We start from the raw sequence: 15744 nt of genomic DNA on the forward strand, positions 1-15744 counted from the left end.
TTTTCTACTTATCACTTCACAGTCAAACACACACACAGACAAACACACTCTTACCTCACTCTGGAGTTGTGTGACCTCCTTAACGCGCTGCGTCTCTAAAGTCTCTGGCAGTTTGGAGTAAAGAGACGAGCCACTCTGTTCCCTCACTCCCGCTTTATAATTAGCCTGACAAACACACGCGCACGCACACAAACACACACACACACACACACACGCATGTACACGCACACGCACGCACACACACACACACACACACACACACACACACACACACACACACAACCACACAGATAAGCACTTTGATATATAAAACACAAAGTGAATTGCATTGTCAAAATTCTTTACAAGTTCCTCCCTCTCAGGAACTGTTAATGAGCATCATTATCAGCAGCAGCAAGTGAGATATATATACCGCTAATCTGATTGGCTGACAATACCGGATCAGTAGAGAAAACAGAATATTTAAACTAATGGTGAACTGAATGGCAAAAATGGAGTGCTAAATGAATGTATAAAGGACATGATTTAGATGGAGTTGCCTTAAAACAGTATGTAACCCATATCCTAGCGGGTGTACTCTTAATGGCAGACAGATGAAACAGGTATGATGATAAAGCTAAATACAGAGGGAACAGTCTTGGCACTAGCTAGCCCAGAGCAGAAGCTGCTATCCATTCCTGGCTGGGGCTCTGCTTATCGTGCTTGTCTGCTTCCAAACTGGCTGCAAATAATCAACTGTTTTAAATATCCTTTAAATACACAGGAGTCTACTTATTTATCAATCTACGTCACCATCGGCAAACACATGGCTTACCACTATGGGCTAGTATTAAAGTCGTAAAGAAAAATAAAATCACATCCTATAACTGACTCACGTTCTACAAATATAAAACGCTGGCAGCCTGTATACTAACCAATGATAATGGCTTTTTGACACACACAAAGAACACCACTACAACATGTACACATTGTATACCAAGGCGCACACACACACACACACACACACACACACACACACACACACACACACACGGTTTCCCCACCTCACTGTGTGTGAGAGCCATCTCCTTAACAAACTGGGTCTCCAGGGTCTCTGGGAGCAGAGAGTGCAGGGTGCAGGACAGATCCTCCTTGTCCTTCTTGTACTGCAGCTACAGGAAACATATGTTGAGACATTCAAATAACAGTCATTCTAAAGTAACACTCCAAATAAAAGAAAGGAAGATAAGATCAAATGTAATGTAATGTTATTTAATGTAATGACATTTTAATTAGTTTGATGATGGAGCAAAGGGTGGAGTTTTACCTGGCTCTGGATCTCTGACATCTGCTTGGCAAACTGTGTGTCTATGGTCTCTGGGAGGTGGTGGTAGAGAGGGGTGGAGCTCTCTGCTTTACCACCCTCCTTATACTTCACCTACAACACACTCAGGATTATCCATCTGTCTTTCCTTTTCTCTGTAAACCCATGTATATGCTTGAGTGTGTGTGTTCGTGTGTGTGTGTGTGTGTGTGTGTGTGTGTGCTACCTGGCTCTGAAGGTCGGTGACCTCCTTGGCCAGCTGGGTCTGGATGGTCTCTGGAAGGCCGGAGTAGAGAGTGGAAGAAAGGTCTGTCTGCAGTCCCTGCTTGTATTTAATCTGGAGACAGGAGGAATACTGGTTCACACCAAGCATGGCATGCGTGTGCATCTGTGTGTGTTTGTGTGTGCGTGCGCGTGCAACTGAGTGCGAGTTTGTTTGTGTCTGAGTGTCTGTGTAGTTTGTAAGTGTGTGTGGGGGGGGGGTGTTTGTGTGTGTGTGTGTGTGTGTGTGTGTGTGTGTGTGTGTGTGTGTGTGTGTGTGTGTGTGTGTGTGTGTGTGTGTGTGTGTGCGTGCGTGCACGTGCACGTGTGTGTGTGTGTGTGTGTGTGTGTGTGTGTGTGTGTGTGTGTGTGTGTGTGTGTGTGTGTGTGTGTATGTATATGTATGTGTGTGTGTGTGTGTGTGTGTGTGTGTGTCTGTGTGTGTGTGTGTGTGTGTGTGTGTGTGTGTGGGCATGTGTGTGTGTCTACCTGGCTCTGCATCTGCGAGGCTTCTTTAGCATGTTGGGTCTCTAAGGTCTCTGGCATCACAGAGTAGAGGCTGCTGCCTGCCACCTGTCTCCCTGCCTTCTTGTATTGTACCTGAAAACAGTACAGAAATACCACACCAATCCACGCCTTTTCATTAAAGAACAAGATTTCTGTCGACTTAAGTAATTCCCCACAGCTAAATTAATAATAAAAGATTGTTTAAATAATTTGCTGAGCCTACTCGTTAAATACATTTCATATTGTTTCCCCTCAAAGGTTTTGGTCTTTGGTGTGTAGTTTCGGTATGTTGTTGACCACAAGTGCCTAATTTCAGTAAAACATAGCAAGGCTTCTACCTCGCTCTGTAGCTCAGAGGCGGTCTTGGCGAACTGGGTGTCTGAGGTCTCTGGGAGCTGAGAGTAGATGCTCTGAGAGAGACTCTTCTTACCGTCCTCCTTGTACTTGATCTGGAAAAGAAATGTATATGTAAGCAAGCAATGTGCTCGGTCCTGCAGCTCCAACTAGATTTGTAAACCAGTCGCCATACGTTGATCATTAAAACCATCATTTGCGTCTGAATCTATCTGGCTTAGTTAAGTGGAGTGTAATTTCCTCCTTTTGCTCACTATAAAGGTAAAGTGATCTAAGAGGTTGTCACCGTACCCTAATTATATCAGTGAGTCTTTACAAACCATTCATGAGCTTACCTGGCTCTGCATTTGGGTGATGTCTTTAGCAAACTGTGTGTCCAGAGTTTGAGGCATGTGGTGGAACGCGGCTCCTGACAGATCCTTCTTCCCCTGCTCCTTGTACAGGATCTGGAGGGGGAACACACAGGAGAACACACAATTCATGTCACAACATCATCAATCAAATGAGGTTTATTATTTATTTATTTTTGATAGACGAAAGGAGATATTGATCTTTCTATATTTAATATTACTGTTATGTCAACAATCCTTCACCTATTTTACTGTATTTTTTATATTGTCTCACACTTTCTCACTTGTGCCACTGTGTATTGTATGTGCCATGTTGAGATGGCAAATAGCAAATCAAATCTGAAACATGACAGATAGATGTTCATTGTAAAAGTTATGTTTGTTTGTGTCTAGTGTGCTGAGTCTCCAGGTATTCTGGATGATGTGTGTGTGTGTGTGTGTGTGTGTGCATGTGTGTGTACCTGACTCTGTAGCTGGGAGGCCTCTCTAACATGCTCTCCATGGAGTCTCCATGGTTTCTTGTGTGTGTGTGTGTGTGTGTGTGTGTGTGTGTGTGTGTGTGTGTGTGTGTGTGTGTGTGTGTGCGCGTGTGTTTCTGTGTGTGTGTGTGTGTGTGTGTGTGTGTGTGTGTGTGTGTGTGTGTATGTGCGCTCGCGCGCGCGTGTGTGTGTGTGTGTGTGCGTGTGTGTGTGTGTGTGTGTGTGTGTGTGTGTGTTTCTGTGTGTGTGTGTGTGTGTGTGTGTGTGTGTGTGTGTGTGTGTGTGTGTGTGTGTGTGTGTGCATTCGTGCGTGTACCTGACTCTGTAGCTGGGAGGCCTCTCTAGCGTGCTGAGTCTCCAGGGTTTCTGGGAGATGCTGATACAGAGAGCTGGAAGTCTGCTTCTTCCCAGCCTCCTTGTACTTGGCCTGGAAGACCGCCCAGGGGCACACACTCACACAGTAAGACATAGTGTCATGGTTGACACATTTTGGCAAGGATGTGCAATGAAAGAAAGGGAGGACAATTATATTATTACATGACATTATGAATCACAAGTATGACATTTGAAAACCCTTGAATAGAGACTCCTTAGCATTTAACTGTGGTTAAATTGATTCCCTTGCCACTTTATGAAAGGGGTTTTCAATAAAGTTTAGAGCTGAAACATTTGAATATTTCTGTGTTAGCAGCTGGAAGCATCTTTCAAATCTGCATCGAACAGAAAACCAAAGTCGATCTACAGATATTGTACACTTTTAGCTGTACTCTACCTACCTAACTACCGATCATTCCCCCATTCACCTTCCTATCCAGGCGTCCATCCAATCCATCCATGACAACAATGAGGGGAATTCACACCCTATAACAAGCGTTGTCTCACACGGAGGCCCTGTCCACACGGAGCCGATTTTTTTGGTGAAACCGCATAAGTCTTGTGCGTTTGGGCCGACCGTCCAGACGGATCCGCTGGATCCAGTGCCGGAAAACACACTTTTCTGAAACCACTTCCGAGGGTGGATTCAGATAAAAACTGACCTATGCGTTTAGGATTTGTGTGTTTTTTTATTTGATTTGTATTCTTTTTGTAGCTTTAAATACAGCCCCTTGGTAAATCTAATTACTAACTGTACATTAAAAAAGTATTTCTGCTCAATCTAAAAGGTTTAACAACTGCTTTCTCCTCCTCGACTGTATGTATTGTATACAGCGCATGGGCTTGATGCGCGCAGGTTTGACGCGCCAGAGCCACACAGTCGCCTTGAATATGTACTACAGCGTTTCTACAGCTCGATGTGTTTTCGGACGGGTCCGTCTTTACGGAGATATTCCTGAAACGCATCAAAGGAAAACGGATCGTTTTCGCCCGTGTGGACGGGGGGGCCTAAGAGCTCCTCTACCTCCTCCTGCTCCCCCCCCTCCCCCCGAGATCGGCCTTGATCACCTAGCAACCCTCTGCTAGGTGAACTGAATGCTCCATCACGCATTCAGCTCCACCGCCCCGCGAGCGTTTAGAACCAAGACGGCCGCCAGGCTAAGAAGGCCCATTGTGTTTTCCTGACAGCTGGTCAACAAGGGTGAGGAGTCGGTCCACCGCTGTACCGGTTCGCCCACCTCACTCAGCATGTCCGTCAGGTCCCGGGCCCGCTGCGTCTCCAGGGTGTGGGGCATCAGGGAGTACAGGCTGACGCTGGCCTCCTTCTTGCCGTCCTCCTTGTACTTCACCTGGCGTCGGAGGAGACGCAGAGTAAAGCAAACACACCGGGAAGAAAGGGAACGCTAGATTGCCTTTTTTGTTCGCTTGTTAATAGAACGTCTTCTAAGACGGTTGTTGATGTTGTTTGGGGAAAATAATCACTTTTTGAGAAAGCTTGCGGCTTCTTTCGTACGCAGTGTGAACATGTCCACTGCAAGTCAGACTTTTCAGCGGACATCTGAAAACCTTTTCCACTCCCAGTTATTAGATGAGGCATGAGGAGGGGATCGAGTGTCGGTCTGCTACAGCCCCACTGACCTCACTCTGCTGTTCTGACTGCTCCTTGGCAAAGTGCATCTCGTTGGTCTCCGCCATCAGGTGGTACAGGCTGGTGGAGCCGTCTGTCCTGGAGGCCTGCTTGTACTGGAGCTGCAGGCAGATCACACACACAGGCAGCACACGTTAGATAACATAAGGTTCACATACAGACAGGTGAGACAGCATACATATCACACACAGGTCACATGTGCAAGAGCACATACAGATCACAGACAGAGATAACACGGGTGATGCTGTTATTGAGGGTCAAGAGTGGAGACGTCTTTTTTTATTTCAAATGTAAATGAGTTCATTCGATAAACACAACATGGGCGCTCGTGTGTGTACCTGGCTCTGCAGCTGAGAGGCCTCTCTAGCGTGCTGGGTCTCCAGTGTCTCGGGTAGAGTAGAGTACAGAGAGCTACCGTCTCCTCTCTTCCCAGACTCCCTGTACTTCATCTGGAACAACACACAGCCCATAATAGTCAGCAACCAACAGCAGAACAATGACCTCATTGTGACCCAGACGTGAACAAAGGCGAACGTGTAGTATGACTGAATCATTGATTTAGTAAATAGCGATCCTAGCTTCACCTCGCTCTGTAGCTCAGAGACGGTCTTGGCGAACTGGGTGTCTGAGGTCTCTGGGAGCTGAGAGTAGATGCTCTGAGAGAGACTCTTCTTACCGTCCTCCTTGTACTTGTTCTGGAATAACACAGAAAATAAACATTCATGGAAAATAAAAGGTAAACAACCAACTCAAATCCTCCAGGTGTAGCATTGAATATTGATGGTGAAAGAGAGACTTTGAGACTTTGATAGAATTGATAAGAGTTTGTTATGTATATTGTTTGACTGGCACATTTTGTGAAGAACAGTTGAACAAATAGGAAGAGACACTCACCTCACTCTGCATGCCAGTGATCTCCCTGGCGAAGCTGGTCTCCAGTGTGTCGGCCATGGTGGAGTAGAGGGAGGAGGACATCTCCCTCTTCCCGCTCTCCTTGTACTTCACCTGGGTCACAAACACACACCGCACACTCTCTGATCAGACACAGTTAGAAAGAAGCAAAAAATAATAACAGAACCAAAGATGATTAATCGTGCAATTTACAAAGAGAGAAAGTGGAATGATAAAGGTTTTATAAGTATATATTTATATTTTATTATGCATTAGGGAGGGTTTAGCTATAAACGCAAGGTGGGTTATATTTGCCGATAAAGTCTAAGAATGAAAAGTGTTGAAACAGGTTCAGGCATTAGTTCAGTTTTGGTAAGGGTTTGGTCTGGTTAAAAGCAGAGCATCATGAAAATAACCAACAGAAAGGTCTTACTAGTCGAGGGAGGGACAGATATTTGGTTTAAAAAAAGCGTGACATTGATTTTAAATGAGATAACGTGACTCGGACCCGACCGACATAGAAGCACGAGCAGAATCAGGCTGGTACCACCGGACCTTTGGTGAAAAGAATCAAATACAAACAGAACTATAACACAGGAAGTGACATCACAGCTGTGGTACCTCACTGAGCAGATCTGAGGCTTCTTTGGCGTGCTCCGTCTCCATGGTTCCCGGGAGGAGTGAGTAGAGGCTGCTGTTCGCCCCTCGCTTTCCCGCCTCCTTATACTTGTTCTGCAACGGGACATAATTAAATATAAAGCAAAAGAAATGGATTAGCACTCAGCCATTTAGCGGACGCTTTTATCCAAAGCTTCTCAGCTGCTCGCTACTGAATGTTGAAAGCTACTCAATATAACTTCCTTGGGTACATATTTATTAACTTATCCACAGTGCTATTAGCAAATAATATGATATAATTTTCACGTTCCACCTTATATAAAAGCCAATGGGCTTACACAGAGCTTGCGTTGTCGCTTTTGCACCACCCAATTAGATCCTGAAGGATCTATCTGATTGGATACATCAGCCATCTGGGAAAGACGACCCAAGGGAAGATTAAAAAAATGCCCAGGAAGGCGACGGCATAGCGGTTGGTCCCCAGAAAGGCCATCCATCCCAGCTTCCCCAGGTAGAAGCAGGAGATCATAGCACAAAGCACCAATGTAAAATGTCTCTTCAATGAATCAATCAAATTGAACAATAGGCTATAATATAAAACTTCATACATGAGTGTGTGCCTTGTTGTGTCAGACACATCGTCTTGCGCACAAAGTGGACTTCTCAATTTCCTGATTTATCGTTGGTTCTTCCTAAATATAATTAGATAGCCTGATAAAAAAGGTTCATGCCTTTTTCGCCTTGGTAGGCCTAATAGGCTTTGTCGCTCGACTTATACTTCTGTGCGGAACTGGTAGGCCTCTCTGACACGAGAGTTACATAGATAGATCTTCCAAATGCAGGACATAGCTTGAGATCAAACCGATTTTCTTTCAGTCTAATATGAGCCATGGGTTAGAAAAAATAGAAAGTAAACAAAACGAGAATAACATATAAGCACACCACACACCATGCGCTGTCATGGTTGTGATGCGGTATTAGGCAGAGCAGACACGTGTAGCAACGAAGGACTGGTTGTCACACGGGAGTCACACTCTCGCACTCACACCAAACGCAATCCTGCCTGCATTTGGCGGTGCTATAATTGCTTGATCCCAATACATCATATTGTGGAAGCATGATCAACTTTGAGGGCCATTTCACGTCGTCTTCAAGTCAAGTCAACTAAAGTGCCTCGCAGGCTCTTCCTGCGGAATGAGTTCACCAAAAGTCATCGCAGAAACCCTCCCCCCCCCCCCCCCCCCCCCCCCGAACCTTGAGAGAACCATTCACAATCTGGCTGCCGTCTAGAACCACTGGCACAGGGTTGGAGGCTAACGACTGTCTCTGTTGAGGATCCACTCTACCTCGCTCTGCAGCTCAGAGAGCTGCTTGGCCAGCAGCGTCTCTGTGGTCTCGGGGAGCTGGTGGTACAGGCTGGTCTGAGTGCTCTCCTTCATCCCCTCCTTGTACTTCACCTGTCAGAGAGAGAGACAGAGTGTCAGGGTGCGGTCGACCACGCCCTCACCCATCACCTGTCAGAGAGAGGAGTTCCTTATCTAATGTGGTATGACAATCTGTATTTATGATTTATTTATTTACTTTAAAGCAGAAATCAGGACTCATTACTAAACCTAACCCTAACCGGCATCATTGTATCACCCTTTAAGGAAAATAAAAGAAGTAACCACAGTTTCCAATTCACAATTATCTGTTTCTCGTTTATCTCCTGAAATTCACGTTGTTTTTTTTCTCCTCCAGAAAATGTAAGCGTAAACATTACAACAAGCGGATCCACAGCAGTGAGTGTGATCCCCCTCACCTCGCTCTGCAGGTGGGATGCCTGCCTGGCGTGCTGCGTCTCCATGGTCTCGGGGAGCAGCGAGAACAGGCTGTAGTTCATCTCCTGCCTGCCCTCCTCCTCGTACCTGATCTGGAGTGACAGCAGCGTTTTTAGCGACACAACGGCGGGATTGGTTTTTCATTGGATAACAGCACTACTAAATCGTGGGTCTTCATAGTGCCGCCGTCGTCGCCGCCGCCTTGACCTGAATTCAGATCCTCTACTTTGTTTGTTGTTTCAAAACTCTTGTTGTTGTTTCTTTACCGCGCAGTCATGAATGTTGAATGCGTTGCTGTGAAAGGCACTGACGCAGGCTTCATACAGTATTCATGCAGGATGGATAGATGATACACACATCGCTGTCTGACATCGGTGGGTGTAAAATGACATACGGTTATCAGATTGTCACAATTCCTGCTGCGGATTCAAGCTTCAAAGGGCTTTATTGACATGGTATATGTACATGTACATTGCCAAAGCAATGCTATACAAACATACAAACGTACAAGATAATAATCATAATGGTAAAAAAACCTATAGTCAAATATAATCATCAACCAAAATACAATATGATACAAATGTAAACGTGTGTATACAGTGATAAAATCAGACTATAACAATAGATAATGAGGTCTTGGTCGGGATATATCCCGACCATAGGACTGAATTGTCCTTCCCCCTCTCCGTATGGCTGCGTCTGTCTGTGTGTCTGTCACCTGGCTGAGCGTGTGGGAGGCCTCCCTGGCATGGGCCGTCTCTAAGGTGTCTGGCAGCAGGTGGTACAGGCTGGAGGAGACGCCCTTAGCATCCCGGTACTGCAGCTGCACACAGGAGGACGCAACACAGACCCCATGGATACCGGGACGCAGAGAGGGAGGGATGGAGGGTGGGAGGGTTGAAAGATGGATCCATGGATGGACCATGGATGGATGGACAGTTTTACAGATGGATGAATGAATGAAAGAATGGATGGATGGAATAACAATTTGTGTCTGTGTTTGTGGGTGCGTACGTGTATGCGTTTGTGTGCGTGTGTGTGTGTGTGTGTGGGCGTGTGTGTGTGTGTGTGTGCGTGTGTGTGTGTGTGGGTGTGTGTGTGTGTGTGTGCGAGCGTTTATGTGTGCGTGTGTGTGTGTGTGTGTGTGTGTGTGTGTGTGTGTGTGTGTGTGTGTGTACCTGGCTCTGCAGCTGAGAGGCCTCTCTAGCGTGCTGGGTCTCCAGTGTCTCGGGTAGAGTAGAGTACAGAGAGCTGCCGTCTCCTCTCTTCCCAGACTCCCTGTACTTCATCTGGAACAACCCACAGCCCATAATAGTCAGCGACAGCCCAGCATGATCTCATTCTCACAAAGAAACCACCAAAGTCAGAGAAACAGTAGCGTTTCCGATCCTGCCTTACCTCACTCTGTGTCTCAGAGACGGTCTTAGCGAACTGGGTGTCTGAGGTCTCTGGAAGCTGAGAGTAGATGCTCTGAGAGAGACTCTTCTTACCGTCCTCCTTGTACTTGATCTAGAGCAAAAAAATAGGAACAAAAACCCTATACACATGAATAATAACAGAGGTATATGCATTATATCACACAAGCCAGACCGTATGACTGTGTGATGGAAGGTGAAAGGCAAGCTAATTGGACTAGTTGGACTATATTTAGCCATCCAGTAAGATCCTTATAGCAGCAACAATAGATCATAGTTAGTACGTAATCTGATCTTTCAGTATACTCAAAAACACCTCATGGTGTACCTCACTCTGTACCTAACGCTGTATCTCACGGTGTACCTTACAGTGTACTCAATGCTGTACATAATGCTGTACCTCATGGTGAACATAACTGTGAAGCTGATGGCGTACCTCATGGTGTAACTTATGGTGTACCTCACAGTTTACCTCGCAGTGTATCTCATCGGGTACCTCACCGTGTACCTCATTGTTTACATACCTCTGAACCGGATGGTATGTCTCACGGCGTACCTCGTGGTGTACCCTGATGGTGTACATAATGCTGTACCTCATGGTGTACCTCATGGCGTACCTCATGCTGTACCTCATGCTGTACCTCATGCTGTACCTCATGGTGTACCTCATGCTGTACCTCATGCTGTACCTCATGGTGTACATAATGCTGTACCTCATGCTGTACCTCATGGTGTACCTCATGGCGTACCTCATGGTGTACCTCATGCTGTACATAATGCTGTACCTCACAGTGTACCTCATGCTGTACCTCACGGTGTACCTCGTGGTGTACCTCATGGCGTACCTCACGGTGTACCTCATGGCGTACCTCATGCTGTACATAATGCTGTACCTCATGGTGTACATAATGCTGTACATCATGCTGTACCTCATGCTGTACCTCATGCTGTACCTCATGGTGTACCTCATGCTGTACCTCATGCTGTACATAATGCTGTACATCATGCTGTACCTCATGGTGTACCTCATGGCGTACCTCATGGTGTACCTCATGCTGTACCTCATGCTGTACCTCGTGGTGTACCTCATGCTGTACCTCGTGGTGTACCTCATGCTGTACCTCACGGTGTACCTCGTGGTGTACCTCATGGTGTACCTCATGGTGTACCTCATGGTGTACCTCATGGTCGTACATAATGCTGTACCTAAAAGTACCCCAATGGTTTCTAAATGTAGCTCACCTCACTCTGCATGTCAGTGATCTCCCTGGCGAAGCTGGTCTCCAGTGTGTCGGCCATGGTGGAGTAGATGGAGGAGGACCTTTCCTTCTTCCCGCTCTCCTTGTACTTCCCCTGGGGGAACATTCCGGCTTGGTTTACCTACTGGCTGGTGTATTCACTGAGTCATATACTGTAGATGAACCAACTCTCAGGCTGTCGGACGAAGCACGCCCTCAGGGCATCAGCAGTTGCCTCTTATGGAGGAAGATTATTTAACTGCATGCACAATTGTTTTAATGGAATTCATGCAGAATGTGGATGTTTTGGAAAATCAATAAAAACCTGACTTAATATACCCAGAATGGAATGTAAGTATCGTGATGGTAAACTATAGCACATGATATGAACGTTTGCCTGATATGTAGGATGATTGTTGAACTTTAATTTACAATTGTTTGTTGAAAATATTCTGCCAAATTATTATTATTAAGATACTCAATCATAAATAAATAAGTTGAACAATCAATACATCTATAAGACCAACTAATGCATCCACATAAAGTTCTTATTGTACCAAGAAAAACAATGTAAAGCAGGTGATTCTTAACTTCAGCACATATGAATCACATGTTGAGCACTGTGTGAACTCTGCGTTTTCCCCGCGCGTACGACAGAAGCGAGGGACGGCGTGGGGCGTTCACCTCACTCAGGAGCTCTGCGCTCTCTCTGGCGTGCTGGGTCTCCATGGTGGAGGGCAGCAGGGAGTACAGGTTGCTGCCCACCTCCTTTTTACTCAGCTCTTTGTACTTGGCCTGCAAAGGCCCACAAACACAGGATGCAGGAACAACACAAGAGAACACACACACACACAAACACACAAACACACACCTTAGCGATGTGCTCTCGGACGCTAACGTCATTGCCAGAAATCCCCGGACAATTCCATTCAATTCATTTCAGAAACCAAAGCAGCAATGAATTTAAAACAAATTGTTCTTAATGGATAAAAGATAGAGCTAACTCTGAATAGACAGGAGTTTCAAGAAAATTAAAGTCGTAAAATGTAACCACCAGTTTACCACACGATTTGTGCTCATTGTTTTCATACTAGGCTCTCAGATGCATTTGACTTCCTCTAATAGTGATTTTTGACTCCAATAGCTATGGTACACACTGTCCAGTTATTCTTCAAGAAACCTGCACTTACAGGACTTACTTGCAGCAGGCCAATGTACTGTATGCTCTCAGCATCACTTTGTTTTGTCAATGTAAATCGCACATGACTCTACCTCGCTCTGCAGCTCAGAGAGCTGCTTGGCCAGCAGCGTCTCTGTGGTCTCGGGGAGCTGGTGGTACAGGCTGGTCTGAGTCCTCTCCTTCATCCCCTCCTTGTACTTCACCTGTCAGAGAGAGAGACAGAGTGTCAGGATGCGGTCGGACAACCATTCTTTAATCACTTAGAGGGGAGAGAAGGGGTACTTACTCTAACGGCCGCTATAATCACATCCTAATGCTGGACTTTTCATTATTGTTACGATATTGCATTCTACTATCTTTCTCTCAAGACAGGATATATATATTCCAAGATCATTCTGACCATACATAGGTGAGATGATGTGAACAAATCTATCATGACATCATTGCTTATATCCTCCAATTAGTCCGAATGATGTGCTGTGATGACCTTGATGTGATCATGCACACACAGAAGGGGGTGTATGAAGAGAAACATCTGTGTCCATGTGTTTGTCCGCGTGTGTGCGTGTGTGCGTCAATGTGTTGTGTCCATCTGTGTGTGTGTGTGTGTGTGTGTGTGTGTGTGCATCCATGAGTATGTCCATGTCCGTGTAAGTGTGTGAGTCTGAGGTTTTCCCTGTGTGTGTCCATGTGTGTGTGCATCCATGTGTGTGGGTATCCGTGTGTGTGCGTGCATGCGTGCGTGCGTGCGTGCGTGCGTGCGTGCGTGCGTGTGTGTGTGTGCGTGCGTACGTGCGTGTGCGTGCGTGCGTGTGTGTGTGTGCGTATCGTACCTCGCTCTGAAGGTGAGACACCTGCTTTGCATGGAGTGTGTCGTTGGTCTCAGGGAGCAGAGAGAACAGGTTCACACACATCTCCTTCTTGCCCTCCTCCTTGTACTTGACCTGGGCCAACACAGAGGTCACCGCAGGTCAAACCCAATGCTGCATTATGTATCAGAATAACATCAGCACATTCCAATGGACTACAGTCCATTGGAATTAGTGGTTTAACAATTAGGACTGAATAGTGGCTAGGGTTGAGTGGTGGCTAGGGTTGAGTAGAGGCTAGGGTTGAGTAGTGGCTAGGGTTGAGTGGTGGCTAGGGTTGAGTGGTGGCTAGGGTGAGAATGGTCCTTAATGACCTGTATCAGAATTCACTGTAAGTCGTTTTGGATAAAAGTGTCTTCTAAATGATTCAATACTCTTAGTAAAGCAGCCTTGTTTAAAAAAAATAAATGAAAAAAAAAAGCTGATCTGATTCTGAAGTGTCATTGAGAGTGGTGGTGACCTCTGACCTCACTGAGGAGCTGGGACACCTCCTTGGCGCGGGCCGTGTCCAGGGTCTCAGGGAGCAGGGAGTACAGCGAGGAGGAGCCCTCCTTCCTCCCGCGCTCCTTGTACCGGGTCTGAACAGCGGCAGACCGCAAACAAACAAACAAACAAACAAACAAGGAAACGTCTCAACAACAGGACAGGAACTGACGCAACCTCAAGCCGGTGTGTGAGGTTCACACTCAACACGAGCGTCGGCACGCTGAGGTTCAGGAGTTTCGTCGGGGCTTGGGAACTGTCAGACGAAAAAACCCTTTCAGCCCTGAGTAATGCTCCCAGGCAAGACGTGCAGACAGAAGGAAAAGGTTGTTGGTCCTGGTCCTTCCATTACCTCGCTCTGTAGCTCAGAGACGGTCTTGGCGAACTGGGTGTCTGGGGTCTCTGGGAGCTGAGAGTAGATGCTCTGAGAGAGACTCTTCTTACCGTCCTCCTTGTACTTGTTCTGGAGGAGAGGGGAGCACACAAGAAAGCTAGCAGTGGGTGGCTAGGGTGTGTGTGTGTGTGTGTGTGTGTGTGTGTGTGTGTGTGTGTGTGGGCAGTACCTCACTCAGCATCTCAGTCATCTCCCTGGCGAACTGGGTCTCTGCGGTGTCAGGGAGCGTAGAGTAGAGCGAGGACGGAGCTCCCTTCACCATCACCTTAGCATGGTAATTCACCTGAGAGAGAGAGAGAGAGAGAGAGAGTCAGAGAGAGAGAGAGAGAGAGAGAGAGAGAGAGAGAGAGAGAGAGTCAGAGAGAGAGAGAGAGAGAGAGAGAGAGTCAGAGAGAGAGAGAGGTAGAGAGAGAGAGAGAGAGAGAGAGAGAGAGAGAGAGAGAGAGTCAGAGAGAGAGAGGTAGAGAGAAAGACAGAGAGAGACAGAGAGTGAGAGAGATATACACACACACACACACACACACACAAATACACAGTAAGAGAGAGCATTTTTTATGGTTTTAATTAATCAAACGATAAGTAAGTTATATAATTGCAAGAAAAATTTATGAATCAGTGCAGGTGTGTGTGTGTGTGTGTGTGTGTGTGTGTGTGTGTGTGTGTGTTCATGTGCGTGTGAGGGTCTGTGTCTGCGCATGTGCATTTGTGCATGTGTGTGCGTGCGTTTGTGTGTGAGCGCATGTTTGCGTGTATGCATGTGTGTGTGTGTGTGTGTGTGTGTGTGTGTGTGTGTGTGTGTGTGTGTGTGTGTGTGTGTGTGTGCGTGTGTGATGTGTGTACCTCACTCTGGAGCTGGGACACCTCCTTGGCGTGTTGTATCTCCGGGGTCTCAGCAAGCGTGGAATACAGCGACACAGAGGCCCTCCTCCTGCCCTCCTCCTTGTACTTGACCTGGAGCGCACAACCACCACACAACGTCAACAACAACAACAACAACTTCTTACTCTCATTGGAAAGAAATAAATGATACATGTTCTGAACAGGCTACCTTTTCAGTTTCTGTTATGAGCACAACAATAATCAATTCTTTATTTATAAACAAACAATTTCACTCTTCAGAAGACTTTAAATGCGACTCTCCCGCTAAACAAATAACACTAAAAACAACAAGAGACAACACAATTATTTCCTTCATTAAAAAAATAAAATCTCATAATATAAAAAATATAAAAATAATAAAAAATTCATTTTGAAAAATACGTAAAAAAAAAAAAAAAAAAACAGAATAAATAAAAAGCCTTTTCTTCAGGCATCATGTTCAGGTGCCTCATCACCCGCCTCCCCCCGGGGACACCGCGGGCCGTACCTCGCTCTGGAAGTCCTGGACGATGCGCGCCCGCTGCGTCTCCTCCGTCTCGGCCAGCGTGGAGTACAGCGCGGAGCGGCTCTCCCTCCTCCCCTCCTCCTTGTACTTGTTCTGCTCAACGCGACACGAGAGGCACAGAGGAAGCAGACATTGCTGGTGTCACGGTCATCTCCATCCCCCTGTTAGAGCCAAC

General features: G+C 46.3%; 1 protein-coding gene across 1 annotated transcript; it reads right to left on the minus strand.

Moving 5' to 3' along the window:
- Window positions 1-1043: 1043 nt before the first annotated feature.
- Window positions 1044-15662, minus strand: LOC311376134 (uncharacterized protein; the record flags this gene model as incomplete). The annotated part of the gene is made up of 27 exons (XM_084491012.1): window positions 1044-1151; window positions 1307-1417; window positions 1530-1640; window positions 2054-2164; window positions 2410-2520; window positions 2761-2871; window positions 3571-3681; window positions 4868-4978; window positions 5268-5378; window positions 5616-5726; window positions 5862-5972; window positions 6172-6282; window positions 6790-6900; window positions 8133-8243; window positions 8588-8698; window positions 9325-9429; window positions 9785-9895; window positions 10005-10115; window positions 11264-11374; window positions 11944-12054; window positions 12532-12642; window positions 13273-13383; window positions 13776-13886; window positions 14144-14254; window positions 14355-14468; window positions 15026-15136; window positions 15552-15662. Coding segments are annotated over 27 exons (2991 nt in total), but the record flags the coding sequence as incomplete, so codon positions are not given.
- Window positions 15663-15744: the final 82 nt, after the last annotated feature.

This window comes from Micromesistius poutassou (assembly GCF_964030765.1).
Source record: "Micromesistius poutassou genome assembly, contig: SCAFFOLD_5516, whole genome shotgun sequence".
NCBI classification, from domain to species: Eukaryota; Metazoa; Chordata; class Actinopteri; order Gadiformes; family Gadidae; genus Micromesistius; species Micromesistius poutassou.